The sequence below is a fragment of the Andrographis paniculata genome, unplaced genomic scaffold (genome assembly GCF_009805555.1).
Source record: "Andrographis paniculata isolate CXL003 unplaced genomic scaffold, ASM980555v1 Contig78END, whole genome shotgun sequence".
Taxonomy (NCBI): domain Eukaryota; kingdom Viridiplantae; phylum Streptophyta; class Magnoliopsida; order Lamiales; family Acanthaceae; genus Andrographis; species Andrographis paniculata.
Window position 1 is genome coordinate 2,860,920 of NW_026137615.1, and position 24,564 is coordinate 2,885,483.

General features: G+C 28.8%; 2 protein-coding genes across 3 annotated transcripts; both read left to right on the plus strand.

Moving 5' to 3' along the window:
* The first annotated feature begins 220 nt into the window (after window positions 1-220).
* On the plus strand, window positions 221-5,119 carry LOC127239999 (probable polygalacturonase). The gene is made up of 5 exons (XM_051258411.1): window positions 221-996; window positions 2,354-2,474; window positions 3,206-3,454; window positions 3,562-3,715; window positions 4,406-5,119. Exons 1-5 carry the CDS (start codon window positions 547-549, stop codon window positions 4,929-4,931), a joined length of 1,500 nt encoding a protein of 499 aa, XP_051114368.1. The 5' UTR covers window positions 221-546; the 3' UTR covers window positions 4,932-5,119.
* Window positions 5,120-19,182: 14,063 nt separating this feature from the next.
* Window positions 19,183-21,670, plus strand: LOC127239800 (protein TIFY 10b-like). 2 transcript variants are annotated; one of them, XM_051258123.1, is made up of 5 exons: window positions 19,183-19,462; window positions 19,572-19,689; window positions 19,783-20,057; window positions 20,171-20,333; window positions 21,359-21,670. In XM_051258123.1, exons 1-5 carry the CDS (start codon window positions 19,321-19,323, stop codon window positions 21,375-21,377), a joined length of 717 nt encoding a protein of 238 aa, XP_051114080.1. In that variant the 5' UTR covers window positions 19,183-19,320; the 3' UTR covers window positions 21,378-21,670. The 2 variants fall into 2 exon arrangements, with proteins under 2 accessions (XP_051114080.1, XP_051114079.1); XM_051258122.1 differs by lacking the exon at window positions 21,359-21,670 and having other exon boundaries at window positions 20,171-20,577.
* The last annotated feature ends 2,894 nt before the right edge of the window (window positions 21,671-24,564 follow it).

Below are 24,564 nucleotides of genomic sequence, written 5' to 3' on the forward strand. Positions count from 1 at the left end.
TTTAAAAAATTATATATAATTCAGATAATAAATGTTTTTATAATATCATAGTAAATATAATCAATATAATTTTTTCTTACACACAAATATCATAATAAATATTAATTTTTTACTATTTTTTAATTTTCAAAAATTTCTATGTGCACAATATATTTAAAAAACAAAAGAAACAAACAAACGGAACAAAAGCAACCACAATGTCAAAATTAGGGTTTTCATGGCGTCCAAGATAGAAATTAGGGCTTTTCACGATTTGGGAAATAACTCCTAATTTTTAATTTGGGATTTTTCGATGCGTGCCTACTTCGCTTGCAATCCACTCCAGCCACCAGCAATGGCGCTGCGATTCTCGATTGGTTGATCCATCGCTACCTCCCACCCTCCCCCGCCCACCAATCACAATCACAATCACAATCACAATCCTAATCCCAATCCCAATCCCAATCCCAATCCCTTCTCAGAGATCTTCAATCCGTTTCATATGCATCGCCGCATTGCCTCCGTTCCCCACCCCCCAATTCGCCGCCGATAAGAGTTATCCATCCGATGGTGGAAACGACGGCGTCGAGCCCCAATGGCGTCAACCGCCGCCGCTGGATCCCATCGCCGTTCACTTTCCTTTGGAGTCACAAGGCGGCTCTAACTGCATTCTGGATTCTCTTCTTCTTCCTCATATTCTACTGGCAGCGGGACGCGGCTTCCGTTGTCGGCGGCGCCGGCGGCCTGCTAGCTTTCCGGCGGGTGAATCAGCCGCCTCGGCCGATTCCGAGGCTACGTCCGGTGGCGTTCAATTTGACGGACTTCGGAGGCGTCGGGGATGGGGCGACTCTCAATACGGCGGCGTTTGAGACGGCGATAATGGCGATTTCGAAGCTTGGGAAACAGGGCGGCGGCCAGCTGAATGTGCCGCCGGGATATTGGCTGACGGCGCCGTTTAACCTCACCAGTCATTTGACTCTGTTCCTTGCTGAGGGCGCTGTTATTCTAGGGATTGATGTAAGTGTTTCGATTAACCATTACAATCAATAAATTGGTTAAATGCTAGATTATACATGAAATAGTCTTTAATTTTTTTTACTAAATGAATTGTTGGATGAAGATAATAAACAGATGTTATGAATGTTCTGAATATAAAATAAAATTACATAATAATATAAAGAGAAAAAAAAAAAAGTAACTGTTTGTTTTGATATTTTGGATCAATAAATTGGTTAAATGCTAGATTATACATGAAATAGTCTTTAATTCTTTCTACGAAATGAATAGTAAGAAATTGAATTTGAATAGTTGTTTGATGGATATAAACATTGATGTGATGTTTTGAAAGTAAAATAAAATTTGTAGTATAATATAAAAAAGAAAAAGTGATTATTTGATTTAATATTTTTTGAGGAAAAAAAAAATCTAAATAGTAAAAATCCGTGTAAAACCCACAAAAGAATACATTCAAAAGGTTTTGTTATGCATTGGTGAGATTTTGAATAGAATTGGGACATTTACGGAGAAAGCAACGTTTAGTCTGGTGAAAATGCAGTTAGAGTTTGTGATCCTAAGTTTCGGGATATAATTTATTTGAAATGAAGGTATCCTTGGTTATGGTGTAGATAGACCGAGTAGAATTGGGAGCCGAGCGAATGTGATGATTCTCAGATGCAAAGGTGGGTAGAATTTGTGATCTTAAGTTTCCTTAGAGTTTTGGAATATAATCTATTTGAAATAAAGGTCCTTGAATATGGTTATGGTAATAGACTGAGTAGAATTGGGAGCCGAGAGGAGGTGATAATTCTCGGAGGAAGTAATATTTTGTGTTTAATTGTTAACTTTTCGAGAGTAAATAAAATATATATTGTGTGAGTGAATTTATAATATTGTATTTTTTTTTTGTAATATTAATCAGAAAATGTATCAATATCTTTGGTTGTGTGAACACATCCTATATGAAATAAAGGTATCCTTGGTAAGGGTGTAAGATAGGCAAGAGTAGAATGAGTATAGGGAGAGAGAACGGGACGGTTCTCGACTGCAAACACGGGTAAAATTTGTGAGGTTAATCATGGTAAAATTTGAGTGAGAAAGAAGATGTACTACATATCATTCTAGTCTGTCGAGGTATTCAAACATTAAATTAATCTGATTTGACACCGAATATACATCTCGTCGCATCTATACAATTGATCTTTGATATATATATATATGTGTGTGTGTGTGTGTGTGTGGATACGGGATTTGTGTGTGCGTGCGGTGTTATCATATGAACTGTTTGGAATTATTTAGATGACGAGGAAAACCTCAATATTTCAATGTTCAGCATTGGTTTTACGGGCACTTCATCGTTCATCTGGACATTCTTTAGGATGAGAAGTATTGGCCTCTGATGCCTCCGCTACCTTCTTACGGATACGGGAGAGAGCATCCGGGACCACGATACGGAAGTTTAATCCACGGACAAAACCTCAAAGACGTCGTAATTACAGGTCAGCACTTTGATGTGATTTTGTTCTTATTGTTGAATTTATGCACCGAGATACCTAATTCCCTATCCCTTTTATTCATTGTGTATAATTGTTCTATATATAGAGAGAGAGAGAGAGACTTTTTTATCCGCACGTGCAATCATTGTCGAACATTTATGCCCATTATCAAGGGAATTGTATGTCTCTTCTCTGAAAAAATCTATTACGACCCGACGCTATGCAATATTGGGACTTAGAGCTATGTAATCTAGGTTAATCTGTATCAAGAATTAGTATCTGCAATCTGTAACCTAGCCGCTTTAATAAATATGTTCTCCGTTTTTGCTCATGGATGTAACCAATACGTTGATGGTGAATCACGTAAATCTGTGTTTTTCTTTACGTTTCTGTTTGTTATTCGATCTTAATCCTACTCCGTTACAACAGTTCTAAATAATCAAATATCGCTTTTCATTTCATCTTGTTGAAAGCTCTTAATACATAATCGTATTTACGGCAGTAATTACAGTTATGCTTGTTTCCCGTACATGATCTCATTCCCACGCCGTATGCCCCTAATGTCGTCTTTACTTGTCCTACCCTGTTAAATAATTTTCGCTTCCTCAAAAAATGCCAGTTGTCGACAAACTTGTTGGTTGATTCTCTTTTATTACTGTGTTTGTGGCTATATATCGATCTTTTTATCAGTTTGAAATTTCTTGCGCTAATCATGGTGTGGTTACTGTAAACAGGGCATAACGGTACGATCAACGGCCAGGGTCAAAGATGGTGGAAGAAATTCCGACGGAAGCTTCTGAACCACACGAGAGGACCGCTCGTGCAGATTATGTGGTCTAGTGACATAGTGATATCGAACATAACATTGCTCGATTCTCCTTTCTGGACTATCCATCCATTCGACTGCAAGAACGTGACTTTGAAAAATTTAACTATTCTCGCGCCCATCTTCGAAGCGCCAAATACCGATGGCATTGATCCCGGTGAGTTCCCTTGTATGTTGTAACTAATTTTATCTCGAACGAGAAATTTTTTGTTTCGTTCGATGATGTAATTAATAATCCCAAGCGAATCAACTTCGATTAAACAGATTCGTGTGAGGATATGGTGATTGAGGACTGTTACATAAGCGTTGGTGACGACGGTGTTGCGATAAAAAGCGGTTGGGATCAATACGGGATCGCTTATGGACGGCCTTCGATGAATATACTCATCCGAAACCTTGTTGTTCGATCTATGGTCAGGTGAGAACAATTGGTTTTGTCGCTTTTAATGTGTTTTGACGTAAATGGATAGAACGTCGTATGTAAATTTTATTGCAGATAATTCATTATTATCGTAAAGTGAATTATGCAATAAAATTTACGCGAAATATATCTTACATTTATGTTATTATATAGGTATTATATACTCTCTTCGTCCATTAAATCTAAATATATTTAGATAGCGATAGATGTGTAAAGACTAAAATACCCCTAGACCGTAAGCGCTCATTCTTGATAAGGAATGTGTTATGCAACGGATATTTTGGTACTTTTATTAATGCTTCCTCCGTCCGTCACTAAGGATTACATTTACCTTTTGCGTCGGTGTACTTAACATTAAAAATATCTTATATCTGTAAAAAAAAAAAAATTTGTACAAATATTATTTTATTAGTATTATAAGACATTTTGTCATTTTGTCATTTTGCTTTAATTTGTATTACATTTTGATATAATAATTATTATTCAAATATAACACTCAAAAAGTAAACGTGATCCTTAAAGCCGAACAAAAGTAGTATTACGATAATGTGTCTATTGTCAGTGGACGAAGAGAGTATATAATATCTATATATAATTTACCCTTTATTTTATTAATACGTCGAGTTCTTTCAAATAGCATCGTCTCGACTCGAACATAAACACGGAAACGTTTTCTCTTATCGACAGTGCGGGAATATCGATCGGAAGCGAGATGTCGGGCGGGGTGTCCAACGTCACCGTTGAGAACATCCACATATGGAGCTCAAGGCGTGGCGTTCGGATCAAGACCGCGCCCGGTCGAGGAGGCTACGTCCGACACATCAAGTACCGGAACATAACGTTCGACAACGTCCGCGTGGGGATCGTCATCAAGACGGACTACAACGAGCATCCAGACAAGGGGTTCGACCCGAACGCGTCCCCGACGATCGAGGACGTAAGCTACAATTCGATACACGGCGAAGGCGTGCGGGTGCCCGTCAGAATCCACGGCAGCGACGAGATCCCGCTGAGGAACGTAAGCTTCCGGGACATGTCCGTCGGGCTGACCTACAAGAAGCGGCATGTCTTTCAATGCGCATTCGTGCAGGGCGCCGTCGTCGGGTCTATTTTCCCGGCGCCTTGCGAGAATCTCGACGTGTACGACGAGCGAGGGCGGCTCGTCCGCCGGTCTGACGCCCGGAACGCGTCGGACATCGACTACGATTTCTGAAAAATGGGTTTCCGACGTCCTTTTAAGGTCATTTTTTTCTTCCTCAATTTTAATTTTTGGGTGATTCTGAGGATATGCTTAATGTGGTTCTGGGTCTTGTGTTCTTAGATTTTTTGTTCATTACAAGTGTGTTTGTGTTTGTAAATAGATACATACATACATTCATACATACAATTATTTCTTACAAATCTTTTTGCCCATCAGAGTTCGTTTGGAAGTGATTTATTTAATTAATATATTTGATTTATTTAATTATTTTAATAAGTAAATTAAAATATTTATAATATTGATATTGTTTTATAAAGAATAAAATTATTAATTTTTTTTATGGATTTTGAATGGATTTCTTATGTTGTAATAATTTTGGAAAAAGTAAGTAATAAAAAAAATGAAGTATAGCATGAATGGGAATTGAAATGATAACCAAAGTGACCCTAATTGTACAAAATTCATAGGCTTTGTTCATATTGAAATAATATATTTTTTTTTATTTAAAATACAAGAAATGCGTAGATAATATGGAATTAATAACTTTAATAATATATTATTTTTTACGAAAACGTGTTGACTTTTTTTACTTAAAGAACACACCCTTATGTTTAATTTATTATGTGAATTTATTTATTTATTTTATTTTATGATATATTCTATCCATCTCAGTCCTAGCTAATTTATCCACTTTAGTTGGGCACGAAATTTTAAGTATTATATAATTAATAAATAATCAATAAATATATTAGTAAAACTAATTATAAATTAAAAATTAAAATAATTAAATAGTTTAATTAAAATTAAAAAAATTATAAATTATAAATTTAAAAATATAATTAAAATATATAATTATATTTCCAAAATAAAATAGATAATTTGCGTGGACGGACGAATATGAAAAGAGCTGAGAAATGTTGGGTTTTTAGGCAATGAAATTTTGATCTAAATCTTTAGGTAGTTAGGATTTAGTTTTGAATAGTTTGTTAATAAACTCGATATAACTAAACATGAATTGATCCATATCTTTATAAATATTTAGAGAAAATATAGTAGAAAAGTCGCGGCCCACATCTTAGCTTGGCATGTCTACCTAGAGTCTAGACGGCCAATCTCCGGCGACCAGCGGCGTGCAATTATGGCATTGCGACTATCTTTGTTGGGTAGTTTAGATATCGATTTTTTAGTTTCGGAAAAAATCCTTAAAGCCCTTCGTCGATTGTCTTTCTCAGCGAGTTATTGGATGTGCACTGTCTTTTCCGGATTATTTTTATGATACGTTTCGAGACAATATATATACTCTCAAGATATTTTTGCGACTTATTTTGAAACAATTCAAATCTCGGAACATTTTGTGACTTATTTTAAGATAATTTTTACTCTCGGAACATATTGGGGTTACTCATTTTGAATATATACTCTCAGGATTATTGTCGTGACTCATTTTGAGATAATTCACACTCTCGAAATATTTATTACGATGTATTTTGAGACAATTTTTGCTTTCGGAATATATTTTGCAACTCATTTTGCGATAATGTATGCTCTTGGATTACTTTCATGACACATCTCGAGACAATTCATACTCTTTAGATATTTTTCGTAACTTATTTTGAAACAATTCAACTTTCAGAGTATTTTTTTTACTTATTTTAATACAACTTTTACTTTCGGAACATTTTTTATGATTCATTTCAAAACAACTTATATTCACGAATTATATTTGTGATTTGATTCGAGAAAATTCATATTTTCGAAATATTTTTCGCTACTTATTTCAAGATAATTTATACTTAGTAGTATTTAGAATCAAATATACAATAATAAATTGTCAAAAATAACTTTTGAGATAGTGGTATGTTAGAATTTGTAGGAAATTAACCCTAAGCCCAGGAATTGAGATAAGAAAATAAAGTGAAATAAATCTAACCTTATTCCTCAGCATAGTCGGATTTAGATCTTCAAATAATGGAGGGTTTTGTGTTTTTCAAGCCTATGGCGCAACCCCTCCTGAGAAAACCGCTAGGGTTTCTGCCTTTGCTCCCACGATGAGATATGGAACGTAACGGTTGTTGCGTCTAGAACTGGGATCACAACCCTATTTATATCCTTTATTATTAATTGACCTCATCACCCAATTAATAATTTACCAGGTTTCTGCACATTGGAGGCCTGCACTTACTAAATACATTTAAGCCCAATAAATTTAGAGATCACTTAATATAGGCTTAATCTGACTGATAACCCAAATAGTTACATTTAACCCACAATTGAATTTTTAATCCAACATGGTCAAGATAAATTGTTGCAGTGGTGTCTCAGACAATGATTGATACATTAATTTGTCTAAAAAAAAATTATGTGACACATGATTGCCTCAGAATTTTTTACCGATATAATTTTTCGAGATAAATTGAGATTTTTGTTATAATTGTATAGCACATCATCATATTGTGTTATATAAAAGTATGTGTTGTACATTTTATATATTTCATATTGTGTTGTACATTTTATATATTTCATATTGTGTCGTACATATTTTTATTGTGTTAAAAATTAATAATATATTGTACTCTCCATGTCCCTCTCATAATTATTGTAAATTTAGAAATTGTATGATTAGTTAATCATTAAGAATATATTAGTAAAATTAATTACAATATAACTAATTAGTTTAGTAAAAAATTAAAATTTTTAAATTATAAAATATAAATATTATTAAAATATATAATTATTTTTTAAAAAATAAAAGTGAAATGATATATATGAGACGGATGAAAATAACAAATATAACAAATCAAATAAAAATTATATGATGTCAGCAACTAGATATATATAATGAAATATTATTCTATTATACACTATCATTTGCTAAATAATGTCTGATGCAATTTTGAAAATATAAGAATTTGACGCAATTTCGTAAAACTACATATATTTTGTACAATTTTTCCTAAGAAATATTAGTATTTTAATAGTAGTGGATATATATAATAGTATAAAAATCAAATTGTCTTTACACTTTATAAAGTGAGGGTAATACGATGAATAAAAAAATATATATATATTACTCCATCCGTCCCAATACTAGTCTTGCTTACTATTTTTGTCCGTCCCAAAACAATAGTGTCATTCTATAAATAATCGTATCATTATAAAACTACTTTTATTTTTTCATTATTATTACACAATTGCCACTACTTTTTACACTAATACACTCACAAGGGCAAAAAAATCTTTTACCCGTACTTTTTATACACTACCAATATAATATCAATATTTCTTAAATCCTGTGTCAAACACAACCCAGACTATAGTTCTGGGACGGAGGGAATATTAGTTAGTAATATGGTCCACGTTTATTAAGGGTGTGTTTGTTTGAAGGATTTTGGGTACTCATACTATTCACACGTAACTTTTCCTTCAAAAACATCAAATCAAATACCTATTTTTATTTTTTTTACATTCAAAATATCATATCAATACTTATTTACAACCATATTATATAATTATTTCAATTCAAATATTTTACGATTCAAATCTCAATAAAAAAGTCAAACCCCGGAATGTAAATCTTTGAATTTGATGAATTAAAATAAAAATATGTAAACATTGTAAGTGAACCGATAAAATATTTATTACCTAAATAATTGTGTTTAGAACAAATGTTTATTTATTTCAAAGCAAAATGTTTCTTTTTATTAGTTTGAAAGAAAAAAGAAAATTGATTTGAATTTGGTATTAAAATAATATTTGAATGAATATTATGACATAAAGAAATGCATCCAAACATATTATTTTTATTAAAATATTATAAATACAATATAAAAATAAAAAGTATAATATATATTCTTTTGGCTAAATTGCACAAAATTCACATGTGGTTTTATGAAATTGTATCGAATTTCCCGTACTTCTAAAACTGCGTCAAATTCCTTTGTGGTTTCATAAACTTTACGTCTAACCCCCTCAGCGGTCCTTATTTAAAGATATTTGATCTAAATGCGCTCAAATTGCAAATAAATTTTAGAATCTCAATTTTTAAATTCCTAAAATTACAAATATATTTATTTTTTTTTATATATTTAGCCTAAAAAATAGTAAAAATAAACTCTTAAAACATAAGAAAAAAATATATTTAGGGTAAATATAAAAAAATATATATTTGTAATTTTAGGGGTTTATAAATTGAGGTTCTAAAATTTATTCGCAGTTTGAGCGTATTTAAGTCAAATATTGTTAAATAAGGACCATTGAGGGGGTTAGAAACAAAGTTTATGAAACCACGAGAGAGTTTGACGCAGTTTTAAAAGTATAAGAAATTTGATGCAATTTCATGAAACCACGAATAAATTTTTGTGCAATTTAATCTATTCTTTTTAAAACATATGATATACTCTTATTAAACATATTTAACATCAATTAAAAAATTTAAAAAGCACGGCTTAAAAATTTAAAAATACTAATAAATTTTTTTAAAAATATATATTTTAAATATAATACATGCTTTTATTTTATAAAATATGTGCTATATATATCTTGGAGTTTGTTTCTTTACCAATTTTTTTTTTTAATATATCTTTCGAAAAAATTAAATAATATATTTATACAATTTCTGAAAGCAAAACACAAAACAAACGCACCTGATATTTTATGAAATGTTACAATCTGTCTGAGAAAATTGGATGTGTTAGGGAGGTTTTTGGAGGGTTTTTTTATTTTGGAAGTTAAAAAAGAAATAAAAAATTAGCATTTAATTTTGATATTTTGTAAAAAAAAATATATTTAATATAATATTTTAAAAAAATAAATAATATTAAATAAATAAAAATGTGCTGTGTAAATAGAGCCTTCGTAACCGTCGTCTTATTTAGAGATTATTATGATACGTAGTACGTCGTCGTCACGACATGAAACGACATCGTATCAGTCGACACGTGTTAGAGTTCAGCAATCGCAGTCGTGTTTGTCACGGAAATTTCTGACACGTGTCGGCTCAGCGTTGGCAGCAGCACGTGCAACCGCCGTTCTCAAACATTTCCGCAGCACGTGCGTGGGCCCTTGCCGACTTTCTTGCCCGTACACCCCTCGAAACGTCGCCCTGCCGGGCCTGCTCCCTGCTCTTTTAAAAAATTCGAAAAACAATATTTTCAGATAAAAATATAGTTTCTCACTCTGCGATCTATTGTCATTGTATTTAATATTAAAAATATTTATTTGTATAATTTTTTATAAAAATATTTTTTTTATTAATATTATATACAGTAATAAAAATATTTTTGTATTTTTTTTTTAATTTGCATTATATTTTGGTATAATAATTAAATAAAAAATCAATACGTAAAAAGTAAATGAAACCCTTAAAATCAGACGAAAGTAATATTATTTTCGCTATTCAATTGTGTGTTCATTTGCCCATATACAAATTTTTAAAACAATAAGGGTGTGTTTGTTTGGAGAATTGAATTTTTAATCCACTATTTATCCTATTTTATTTCCCAAAAAACATCAAATCAAACACCGATTTTTCATTTTTTATATTATACTAAAAATTAATTTTACATTCAAAACATCACATCAACACCTATTTATATCATATCATACAATTATTCAAATTCAAAATTTTTACTATTCAAATCTCAACTCAAAATCCAAACACCAAAACAAACACACCAAGTAAATTTTAGTGAATATTTTTTACTTGTGAGACCATTTTCAAACATCGGCCATTTAAAATTCTTAAATAATTACAAAAGTAAAAGATGTGAAACAAAAAAATAGTTTATCAAAGAAATTTGTCAGCTATGTCAACACCGGCAGGCCAGCGTGACCAATCCGATACTAAACGACCATTTTAGCGAAAAAATTTCAGCTGAAGAATTTTTTTCAGACAATTCATTTAAAATACTAAAATGATAAAAAAATAATAATAATAAATAAATAAATAAAAAATCAGATACGTAATTTAAAAATAGTTTACCATTGAACTTATTTGAAGCCGAGAGACGTTGACACTAACCGAACATTAAAATGGTAATGGACAAAATGATTTTTATATTCCGAATTCAAAAAACTGGATCACATAGTAAATTCAATTTTAAATAATGGATAGTATAATTTTTTTTTTAATAAAATTCAAGTATCGATATTTTGTTCGCTCAATACCATTTTTTAATTGCAATTTTTATAAATAATATTTACTCGGTCTATAAACTAATGTTTTATTTTTATATTTAGAGCATCTACTAACTACTGTCCTATATTTATTTATATATATATAATTTATTTTTTTACTATTTATTCATTTACTATTTTTATGTGAGTTTGTTTTCTCCTCGTAACAAAAAAAAAAAAAAATTATCTAAGTATTTGTGCAAATATGAGCGTAGGGACAATACCAAAAACTTTCTAAAAAACTAAAAAAAAAAAAAAAAAACTTCAAATTTTTATTTTTAAAAAATCAAATATTCAACTTAAAATAATATATTTTATATTTTTTACACAATTTTCTATACTATACGCACAAAAAAAGTCTAATGCATCTAAAATGGGGCGTGAACAAAATATTAGTGAAAATAAAAATACTCCCTCCGTCCAATTTCTATTGTCCTAAGTATATTTGCACGGTTTTTTAGGTGATTGTCTTTTTGTTATGAATTGACAAATTTGTCTTTAATTGTATGGCAGAGATTAAAAGTAATGAATGAATGAAGGGTAAAAATGTAAAATTTATATTTAAAAAAGAAAATAGGACAATAGTTGTTGGATGTCCCAAATTAGAAAAATAGGACATTAGTTTGTGGCCGAAGGGGGTAATATTTATGAAATTAAAATTCAAAACACAGCAAAGCCTAACAACATGAAAAAGTTGTAGCCATGTTGAACAAAAATATTCAAATTAACGAACATTCATTCATCATCTTTAGAAATTAAATTGAAGCAATATATTCTTATGCACTTTATTTGTTTTTCAAAGACACATTAATTGACTACTAATACAGGAGTATTATTTTTCTGCCATTAATTCAACTTTCAATTCTTTAATAACGTTAAATTGTAATAAATTATATATATATATATATATTTATTTATTTTATGGTCATTGGCTGCTTCAACCTAATAATATCAACTTAAATATTAAAGTCAAAACTTTAATAAATAGATAGATTGATAAAAATTACTACCTTAAATAGGTTTTGTTTGCTTGTAGTTTTGAAATTGATTTTTGAAATGAAGTGTTAGATTGAGGGTGTGTTTGTTTCGAGAATTGGATTTTGAATTGAAATTTAAATAGTAAAAGTTTTGAATTTGAATAATTATATGATATTATATAATAGGTATTTGTGGACAAAAAATTGTGTTATTTTTAATAAATACAAAATTTGTATAAATTATATTTGATTTGGATTTAAAGCGGGTCATATTCTCTAAATTGGTCATTTGATTCTCCTTACAGGTCGATTTGTTTTCCAACTTAGTTTTCGATGACTTCTTTGATCTGAGAAAGTTTGGTCTTCGATTTCACTTTGCCGGCTTTTGGAGAGCTTTGGTCTCCGTGCAAGTGATTTGATCGTCGGCTTTGAATTTGATGTCTTTTTTAGACGATCCGAGGCTTTGATATTTGATTTGGCTTTCCCGCCATTTTGAGGATTTTGGTCTCCGTGTTGGCGATTTGATCGTCGGCTCTAGATTTGATGTCTTCTTTAGACGATCCAAGACTTTGATCTTTGTTTTGTCTTTGCCGCTTTTGGAGGACTTTGGTCTCCGTGTGGGCGATTTGATCATCAGCTTTAGATTTGATGTCTTCTTTAGATGATCTGAAGCTTTGATATTTGATTTGTCTTTGGCGCCTTTTGGAGAGTTTCGGTCTCCGTGTGGACGATTCGATCGTCGGCTTTTGATTTGATGTCTTCTTTGGATGATCCGTAACTTTGATTTTTCTTTTTCGCCTTTTGAAGAGCTTTGGTCTTCGTGTGGTCAATTCGATCGTCGGCTTTGGATTTGACGTCTTCTTTGGACGATCCGCGGCTTTGATATTTGGTTCACCTTTTCCGCCTTTTGAAAAGTTTTGGTCTCCGTGCGGGTGATTTGATCCTCAACTTTGGATTTGATATCTTCTTTCGACGATCCGCGGCTTTGATATTTGGTTTGACCTTGCTGCCTTTTGGAAAGTTTCGGTCTCCGTGTAGGCAATTTGATCGTCGACTTTGGATTTGATTTCTTCTTTGGACGATTCGCGACTTTGATCTTTGATGAGATGAATTTGGTACTCCACAACACTTTTGGTGGCGTGCCCCTGTGACTTTTAAATTGAAGAGGACCGAGTTTATGCTTTAGTGAAGAATATGATAAACACCTCGAAGCTTTGGGATGAACTTTGGATGCTTTTCATTGGCTTTGATGGATTCTTCAACGACTTTTGAAGTTTTGATCCTTGAAGAAGTGGATTTTGTGTTCCATAACACTTTTGGCGGTGTGTCCCTTTGACTTTTAGATCGAAGAGGACCTAGTTGATGCTTTGTTGAAGAACGCGATGTACATCTTGAAGCTTTGAGAGGAACTTTAGAGACTTTTCCTTGGCTTTGACAAATTCCTCAATGGCTTTGGCCTTCCTCCGGCTTGGGCATATGACGAAGAACGTTAACTCTATCGATTCGTCAACCAATATTGGATCATTAGTCCAAATCAGTGACTTTTGACGAAAAATACTTCGAATGACACGAAGAACAATACAGAGAGAGTCCAGAGACTTACCCATTTGCTTGAATCCTCGATGTAACTTCGATCTGTCAAATGAACTGACCATGACTCCTATTCATAGGGGATGAGTGACTTTGGCTTCCTTTTTTAATGGTGCCACGTGACGCGTCCTGATTGGCCAACATGAAGATTTTATAATCTTTCATTTTCCATCCGATGCCGTTTTCTATTCCTGAAAGATTTGATTGCGCGCGTCTTCCTTTCTTGTCAAGATCTTTATATCATTATCTTTTTCGGAAGATAATAATTTATATACTTCATTTATTGACAAAATTAATTTATTTTGCTGCCAAATTTATTATGGCTCTATTTATGCACGTAATATTTGCACGATATCTTTCATTTTAAGCATATTTTTGCATTAATGGTTGATATTTATTGTACAAAAATTAACATATGTGCATAATTAAATATCAAATATTTATTTTTATTGAAATTTTATTTTCTTTCAAAATACATAATATTTAATTAATAAATACTGCTATAAAAATATATTTATATGTATAAAATAAATAATTAAATTTTAAGAGTAAATAAGAAATAACCAAAATTAAAATAAAAAAAACTCTTTCAAAACGTTGGGTAGATGAATTTTTCAGAAATTAGTTTTTTGGTCCAGTCAAACGGCTAAAAGCTATTCAATAAACTAGACGCTTTTCAAAAAGTTATTTCTCAAACACTCTCATAGTTTATATTAATTATAAGCAAATAAAAATATTTTTATTTATATTTAAAACATATTAAGTTTATTTTTATATGATATTTGTATTTTATATATTTTAATTTTTTTAATTATATATATTAATTTATATTTTTAAATATCAATATCACTATTCATATAAAAACTAAATAAATTAATAGCATAAATTATTGTCATTAATTTACTAAATTTTATATATATATATATCGAGATACAAACTAAATATCCCCGTTAAATTTTTTTTTAAAGAAAAATGACTACAATATAAAAAATATTTTTAAAAATTAATAGTTGATAAATAATATTAAGATTTTCAAATATATATTAATAGAGCCTAAGAATCTGTAAGTTTAATTATAAACATATCAATATAAAGCATGTGTTTTGTGGTATTGTCAGCCTTTTTTAAAAAATAAAAAATAAAAAATAAAAAATAAAAAAAAATATATTTTTAGTATGTGAGCTTCGTTGCCGACAAGTACTTTAGCAAAAAGGTCAAACACTCTTAACTAATTCACATGTTCATTACTTTAATTATTTATATTAAATTCATGCCCCAAAATAAATAAATAGTCAAATTAATAACTAAAATTGATTGAATCACGTGAATAAGGTTTCTTTGGTTTTTGTGATTGTATTTAAATAATTTATTTTTTTATATAATATTTTATATGTTAAATTAATATATAGTTTATAGAAAATAAAAAACAAAATTTATAATAAAAATTTTTGAACCAAAGTTCTATTTTAGTTTAAATTTAACAATAATTAATATTGTATTTTTTGAAAATTTTTTTTAATATTTTCTTCATTTCACATATGATAAATTTATTTATTTATTTTCAGGAGAATTTGCGTGGATAGTATTAAGTATAATAAATTTATTTTATTTACAATATGTATAGTAACACGGTAACACATCCTTGTGTTTTAATAAAAATGCACAAAAAATATTGTAATTTATTTATTGCGTGAAACTTCCTTATGTTAATATAAAATTTGCACGAAATATTCTCTTTGTTCAAAACCGATATTTGGTTTTAAATAAATATCTAAATTATGCATATTTTATACAAGTAAAAAACGCAAAATATCTTAAATAAATTTTTAAAATAAAATAGATAGATAAACAATTGATTAATCCTTAATTTTATAGTTTTTCTAAAACAAATTGTTATCTGATTTTTATAAAAACTATAAAAATAAATGATTAATCAATTATCTATTTATTTATTTTATTCAAAAAAAATTAGTTAAGATATTTTGCGTTTTTTATTTATATAAAACTTGTGTAAGTTAAGTCTTTATTTATAACAAAATATCAATTTTGGACAAAGATGGTGTTTCATGCAAACTTTATATTAATACAATTGAGTTTCACGTAATAAATAAAATATAAGATGCTTTGTGCATTTTTACCAAAACAAAAGGATAATTTACCCTTATTTATAATGGAGATATTTCAAGATTTTAATAATAGTCCTTCGCGTATATTTGTTTACGCTTTGGTTACTATAGTGATTGTGTCAAATCAGTATTCGATAGCATATTTTAATATTTTTTTCGTCTCAGAACTATAGTTTTAATTGGGTTGGACACGATATTTAAGGAATATTGATACTATATTGGTAGTTGGTAAAAAGTATAAATAAAAGACTTTTTTGCCCTTGTGAGTGTATTAGTGTAAAATTTAGTGACAATTGTGTAATGAAAATAAAAAAGTAAGGGTAATTTTATGGTGATATGATTATTTATGAAAATAAGACTATTATTTTGGAACGGAAAAAATGATAAACAAGACTATTGTATTGGGATAGAAGGAGTATAATATAACACATTTTTTTATAATGCATTGTATAATTATATATAGTACTTCCGCAAAATAAAAAAATTATACAATATACTACGATATATGATCCACACATCAAATGTTAATACAAACATATAACATAACACAGTATAAATTTATATTGCACAATATACTGTGGTTACAATAGAATAAAATATAGAAACAACACATATTTTTATAACAAACAAGATGTGATGTTTGTAATAAAAGCATGTGTTGTTTACTTATAATTACAACGTGTGTTGTATAAGAGTATCTCATATATTAAAAATAACTGTGACATGTGCTGTGTGAGACTATATCATGTGCTGTATTTATATTATATTAATATAAATGATGTGTTGTCAATAGTAATACCATGTGTTATTTGTTAGCGCATTGCGTATTGTTCAGCACAATAATGAATTAAAATTTAACATTGTAGCCTCCGCCATAATCCACACAATATATGTTTTTATATCATACAATATATATGTTATTTGTTTTGTAATAAATCGTTAATTATGTCGAGATAATGTGTTTACTTGATCAATTTAGCACCCTAACTACTACTCCCTCCGTCGTTCAAATCTATGCTCACTTCTTTTTTTGGGTTATATTGAAAAATATTCTTATTTTCTTTTTAAGTAAAAACTTATTAAATTTTTGTACTTTTTTTACTATAAAAGAAAAAAGTAATCATTATTACCTACTTTTATTAAAATCCGTGTCCGATCAAATGAGCACATATTTGCATGACGGAGAGAATATCATTTATTTATTATTTTACTATTCTAAATACCAATTATAAGATTATTCAAAGCAATTGCGTTTAAAATAAATAGACAAAAATATTAAGATGAAATTGGGAGTTATTAAATAATATTAAAAATATTAAAAATATATTCTCTATCAACACTAAAGTCGTATTTGTTGTTCGTATTAAATATAATTGTGGTGAGAAAGTCAAGATTCACAATATAATTTAATTGAATTGTTACCTTCCCTTAGTTAATTGTGATTTGACAAAATTAGTAAATATTTATTAATAGTAATATTTGTTATGTATTACTTAATTACTTTTTATAATTAATAATATTGATAATTTTAAAATATATTTAATATATATAATTAAAAAAATAAAATATATTTTTAAATATTTCAAAAGTAATATTGCAATAAAAAATATATGTGCAATAAGAATATAATTATGTATGGAATAAAATTTGAAATATTAATACAAGAAAATAAATATATATATCTTTATACTTAATATAAACTAATTTTTTAAAAGATATAGAATAATAAAAATAATTATTGTATAATAAAAATAATTATATATTAATTATATATTAAGATAGAAATGTTCGTGAACTTGTGACCGTGAGGTTATAGATTCTCAAACTCTGATGTCTCTAGGTCCATCTACCACACATATGTAACTTGTCTTGTCGGACCTAGTAGATTAAGAAATAATATATAAAAGATTTTGATATTTTTTCTATTTGACTTTTTGTGTAAAATAATTGTATATATAATGGTATGTTTGTAATTTAAGTAAAAATTCGGAGTAATTGATAAAATAAATGGGACAAAAAAAAAGTAAAAAAGTTACTTTGAATTAAAAAAAAAAGTATATTAAGATTACTATACCTAATTAATCTAATTAAAATTTAAAAAAAATATAAAATAAATAGGATGAAGGAAAAAATAAAAATATGTTGGAAAAGTATTAAATAATGAAGAAATACTCAAAATATTTAATTTAAATTGAAGTAGTGGCAGACATTACGGAACGTGGCACGAAAAGAAACGGCGACCGTTAACGGAGCTCCCACAATGGCAAACGGCGTAAATAATACCCAAACTGAAGGGCAATCAGCATACGCCCAAACAGGCCACGTCGACGTCTTCCCAATACGCGCAAATAAACACGTGCGATTTGAATAAGTATAAACAACACGTATTCAATTGAAACTAATCCACATTCATTATTACAATATTCCTTTTTTCTTTTTTTTTTTTCTTATTTATTTATTTATTACTTACCCCTATCATTTAATTTGTTTATTTTAATTCAAACACAAAATTTTAAATAAATATAATTTGTAAATAATTAAAAATATATTAATAAAAATAATTATAATTTAATAAAAATGACTAAATAATTTTATTAAAATTTTGAAAAATTATAAATTATAAATTTTAAAATTTGATTAAAATATATAATCATATTAGATAAAAAGACAATGTGGGATATATGAAAATAAAAAAAAAATATTAAATTAAATGAAACTTAGGGTGTGTTTGTTTGTGGGTTTCAAGTTTTGGGGTTGGATTTTGAATAGTAAAAAGTCGAATTTGAATAGTTGATTGATTTGATATAAATAAATATTGATGTTATGTTTTGAATATAAAATAAATTTATAATATAATATAAAAAATAATTATTTAATATGATAGTCCCTCAGTCCTAAACAAGGTGTAACATTTGCTTTTGGCACGGATCTTTAGGTGGGTAGTATTAAGTATGGATAATTTAAAAATTATGTGATGCGATGAAGAGAGAAATATATATTTTTTTTTTTGGATGATGTGAAGGAATAAAATGTATAATATAAATTAAGTATAATTAATTATTTTTTATTTTAAAAATATTGCATGTGTTTATGATATATAAAAACAAAATATTGAAAGTTGATTAGATCGGAGGGAATATTTTTTTTAAGGAAAAGAAAATTAAATAGTAAAAATGTTTTGTGAAAGCTGCACAATCTCAATTACTACTAAAAATTGAAATAAAAAAAAAAAAATATATATATATATATATATATTTCTATTACTTAAATTATTATGTCCGGCAAGTGGCAGGTAGTCGGCCGTGGCGGGCCCCACCGCCTTTTTAAATTCACACACATATTCCTCGTGCTCTTTTATAAACCTTACCCTCAAAGGATCAATTCAATATATATAAAGATAGATATATATAGAGAGAGAGAGAGATGAACATATGCATAGAAATCTTCCATTGATTTTTTCTCCAAATTGTTGGTAGTTATCGCTTTCGTTCAGAGAAGTTTTTTGCCTACAAGCATCAATTCGCCGGAAGGACGATGTCTTCGTCGGAGAGAGCGTTGTACGGAGGCGGTAGATCAAATTTTTCGCAGACCTGTAGTTTGTTGAGTCAATATCTGAAGGAGAAGGGGAGTTTTGGAGAGCTTACGCTTGGATTAGCTCCGAGTTTCGAGGTTAAAGGTGAGAGGATTTGGAGAATTTTGGAGATGTGCTTTTGTGGTTTCTGGATTTGTTTGATTTTTTGTGGTTTCCTGATTTGTGTTTTTTTTTTTTTTTGATTTTTGGTTAGGAACTATGAATCTGTTGCCTAAAATTGAGGAATCTACTCAGATTCCGGTCGCCGGAGACGTTAAAGTGCAGATGAATTTGCTCCCCAAGCTCGTCGGCGCCGGGGAAGAGAATATGAGGTTAATTACTTTTTTACCCCTGGGTTTTGAATTTGTTCTTCGTCTATTTGGTGTTTGGACGGTTGCTGAGGTAGGATTTTTTGCGTGCGGCAGTTGTTCGCCGGAATCCGGACAGATGACTATTTTCTACGGCGGTCAAGTGTTGGTGTATAACGATTTGCCGGCGGAGAAGGCTATGGAAATAGTTACTCTAGCCAGGAAGTGCAGCAGCGGCGGCGGCGCCGGTGGCGGTGCAAACAACCTCCACTCTACCTCCTTTCCAGCTCCAAGTCCGGCGGAATCCGCCACCGGAGCAACTCCTAACGTTTTCCACAATTTCTCTCTGGCAGATTCCGGCCGCCGTCCTCCTCAGCCAGCTCTCGTCTCCGGTAAGCCGATTTCATCAATTCTCCACAACAAATCCACATCGAAAGCGATAATTACATCACTAATTCGAGATTCCTCATACCTGTAACTGATTTCATTAACTTTCGGATTTCAGATCTACCAATAGCTCGGAAAAATTCGTTGGCGAGATTCCTGGAGAAGAGAAAGGACAGAATCACGGCGAACGCGCCGTACGTCGCCAGCAAACTAGCGGCTTCACCGCCGGCGACTAAAGCCGAGGCGGCGCCGCTCCTCAGCTCGCCGAGATCCATTAATCAGTATGTTAATTCTGGTTATTAATCATAATAATATTATTATTAATATTATTAATTAATTAATTACGCGTCATTAGAATAGTGTGTAGTATAACCGTGCTTGGTTTGTTTGTCTTGCATTCCGTTACCATTAGAAGGCATTAGGCATTTATATGATGATCTTTGTTGTAATTATTAATTCAATCTTTCTCTAGAAATTATATATGAATTATGATGAGATCTAACGCAAAATACCAATTTATTTCCAGATCTCAAGTTTTTGTAATTTCTTCATGTATTTGTATTGCGTTTGTTCTTTTAAGATTCTATAGTTCCCGGTAAAATTCTGTACTCCCTCCCCCGTTTCAAATTTTTTATTTTTTTATTTTAGTTCGTGCCATAACAAAGTATTTATTTATTTATTTTTTTAAATAAAGTCATTTATACCTTATTCCTACTACATCCTAATATAATACTAATATTTGTAAAATTCAATGTAAAAAGCAAATAGATACATAGTTATAGCGCGGAAATACGTACAATACTCAATATCCGAAAAGTTACATTAAATCACTATACACCAAATATGATTAAATATTTAATACAACATATACATTTATTTATTTAGTAAGTTTGATTATATTATACTCTTCGGTCTCATATTTATATATTTATTTGTTTTTTGCACCGGGTTTTAAAAATATTAGTATTATATGATATAAAATAGAAATAAAGGTAAAAAAATTAAATCAACCCTATTAGTATTGTATGATATAAAGGTAACGACATTTGTGTTATATATTGTAAATAGTGGATCTTGATATTGTAAATCCACTTGCAGCCGATAGTTTTTTTTTTCGGGTAACGGAGTCATGAGATTCCAAGTGTTTGTCTTCTTGAGGGCTTGTATTTTTCTTAATATAGTTTGTCACAAAATATCAATTTTTACCTCTCGAAAAGACTTGAGTTTACGATGAGATCATATGGCAGTGTAACAATGATAATTAATAAGATGAGGAGAAAATTGACTTACATGAGTAAACCGACAGATACTGGCCGCAGGGATAAGATGGATATCAAGAAAAGGCTCAAGCATCGGCACATGAAGCGCAAATAGATCTACTGGAGGAGAAGAGGACGATGGTAAGAGATCGACTAGAGTAGATATAATTTCAGGATCTGAAAAAGATCGAAAAAAAATAGGGAAAGATCATAGTTGGGTAGATATAGAATGAGATGAGACGTAAAATTTGGATACGAAAGAGAATATTTGATGCTCCCAAAAGGAGATTAGACGAGAGATATGAAGACGATCAATTACAAAATCTCAATATCACTACAAGAAAATATCATTTTTGTAACGACGTTTTTTCATCTTTAAATCTACTTTTTTCGTTACTAATAACATTAGAGACAGAATTAAAAATGAAATTACGTTTGCTACGTACACTTTAGAAACAAAATTCCGTTACAAATATACTATTTTTTTTTTAGTGATCGATAACTCTTGTGCGCCGTAATTTCATTCAATATTAACCAATATGTAAACTACTATATATATATATATATAACCTAATTATGGACAATTAGGTCATTATATATACAATAAAATACTATACATCAATACTATTTAAATAAAAAATCAAATAAAAAATAAATAAAACTAAAAGCAAAAGCAAACCACACATATCCTTAGATAAGAATTCGATTTTGAATCTAATTAAACATCTTAATTTAAATAAATATATATATATACACAAAAATATTTTATATTACATGATTGATATTGACACTTTATTTTGAAAGACGTATAAATTTAAAGGTCATTCAAATAATCGAATAAGTGTGGATATTATTATACTATTATTTATATTATTATATTTTTTTATATTTCAATACAATTTTAAAAAAAATAAAAAAATTATAAAATTATTTTTACCAATAAAATTATGTGGATAATACATAGTCACATGAAACGAATTGTCACGTCGTCGCCATCGTAGTTATGGGTGTGTTTTTTGTTTTGGATATGTCCCTATTTCAAATTATTTTTATTATTATTATTATTATCATTATTTCAATATTTTTAATTTTATGAAGTATCTTCATTACAAATTATTTTCATTTTATATATTTTAAATATAATTTATATAACCATTTTAAAAAGAAAATCAAATTTTAAAAAATATCAAGATTATATCATATATATAAAAAATTGTATTAAAATTAAAGTTAGAAAAAAAATGGAAAAAAATTAATTAGATTATATATTTGATTTAATATTTTAAATAAAATATTTTTATTTTAAAATCAATATTTATATGATTTTTTTAAAAGAATCATATGTAGTCAATAGATATTTTACGAATATAAAAAATAATATAATATTAAAAATAAAAATATGACTAATATGTAATATGTCTAGATGTATATATGTGTTGAATAAAAAATAAAAATAAAAATCAACATAGTAATTGCAAGTATTTTTTGAGATATTTTAAATAGTAATGATTATGATAGTGATTGATTATGTGAAAAATAAAATTTAGAGTGAATACATTTATAAAAAATAACTCAACGAAACAATATACTCCCTCAGTCTAATTGAAATGTTATTATTTTTTATTTTTGTCCGTCCCAAAATAAGGTTATCATTTCCTAATTTAGTAATTGTACTACCTACTTAATATAAAAAATACCCTTTCAACTTACAATATATTACACAAATATCATTACTTTTATATTACACCATACTAATAGAGGTATTTTTTTTTGTCTTTTTTTACTATAATATAATATAATACTAATATTCAAAAATCTACTTGCAAAAAGCAAACGTCACCCTTGTTGCGGGACGGAGGGAGTATATGTTTCTCAATTAACAATTATAAAAAATATACTCCCTCCGTCCACGGATAAAGTATACATTTACTTTTGGCACGGTATTTAAGAAATAATAGTATTTTAATTATAATGGGTAGTTAAAAATAGTGTAATGACATTTTTGTCCTTACTTTTTGATATAAAAGTAATGATGTGATGTAAAGTAAGAGTATTTGTGGAAAAAAGTAAGATATTTAATGAAATCACTACAAGAAAATATCATTTTTGTAACGAGATTTTTTTGTCTTTAAATTTACTTTTTCCGTTACTAATGATATTAGAGACGGAATTAATGATGGAATTACGTTAGCTACGTGATCTTTAGGGACGGAATTCCGTTACAAATATACTATTTTTTTTTGTAGTGAATGTTTACTTTGTAATTGGACGTCCCAAAATAGAAATGTGTATACTTTCTAGCTGTACGGAGGAAGTAATATATATACATATTTATATATAATATATATTCTATTCATTCATTAAAAAAAATAAAAATCTAATACTTTAATATATAATATTATTTTTTATCGATTTTTATTCAAGTCGAGCATGAAACTTTTTTAAAAAGAAAATAAACCCACAAATTAGGTTTTGTTTGTTTTGTCTTTTGATTTGCAGAAATTTTTTATATATATGAATTATAGAAAATTAAGTAATATAAATAATTATGATAGATAATATACTCCCTCTGTCCTGTCCTATTGAAAGGTTACCATTTTCTATTTTCGTTCGTCCTAAAATAAGGTTATCATTTTCTAATTTAGTAATTGTACTACCTACTTAACATAATAAATACCCTTTCAACTTGCAATATATTACACAAATGTTATTACTTTTATATTATATCATACTAATAGGGATATTTTTGTCTTTTTACTATAATCCAATATAATATTAATATTAAAAAATCTACGTGCAAAGAACAAACATCACCCTTCCAACGGGACGGAGGGAGTATTATGTTTTTTGGAATAAATGTATATATTATAATATTTTTAAATTTTTATATTAATAAAATTTAGTTGATGTGTATATTATTTTGTAAATAATAAAATTTTTTTTTATAATTCTAAAAAATAATAATGGAATTAATTCAAAACAAAGTATAATATAATTAATATATAATTATTTCCTTATAATATAAATAGTGACATTTCAATAGTGTTGACCAAAAGTTGTAGTAGCCAAGCCAATAGGGCAAACATGTTTCGATACTTTTAGGGTGTGTTTGTTTGGGGGTTTGGATTTTGAGTTGGGATTTGAATAGTAAAAATTTTGAGTTTAAATAGTTGTATGATGTGATATAAATAGGTGTTGATGTGATGTTTTGAATGTAAAATTGATTTTTAGTATAATATAAAAAATGAAAAAT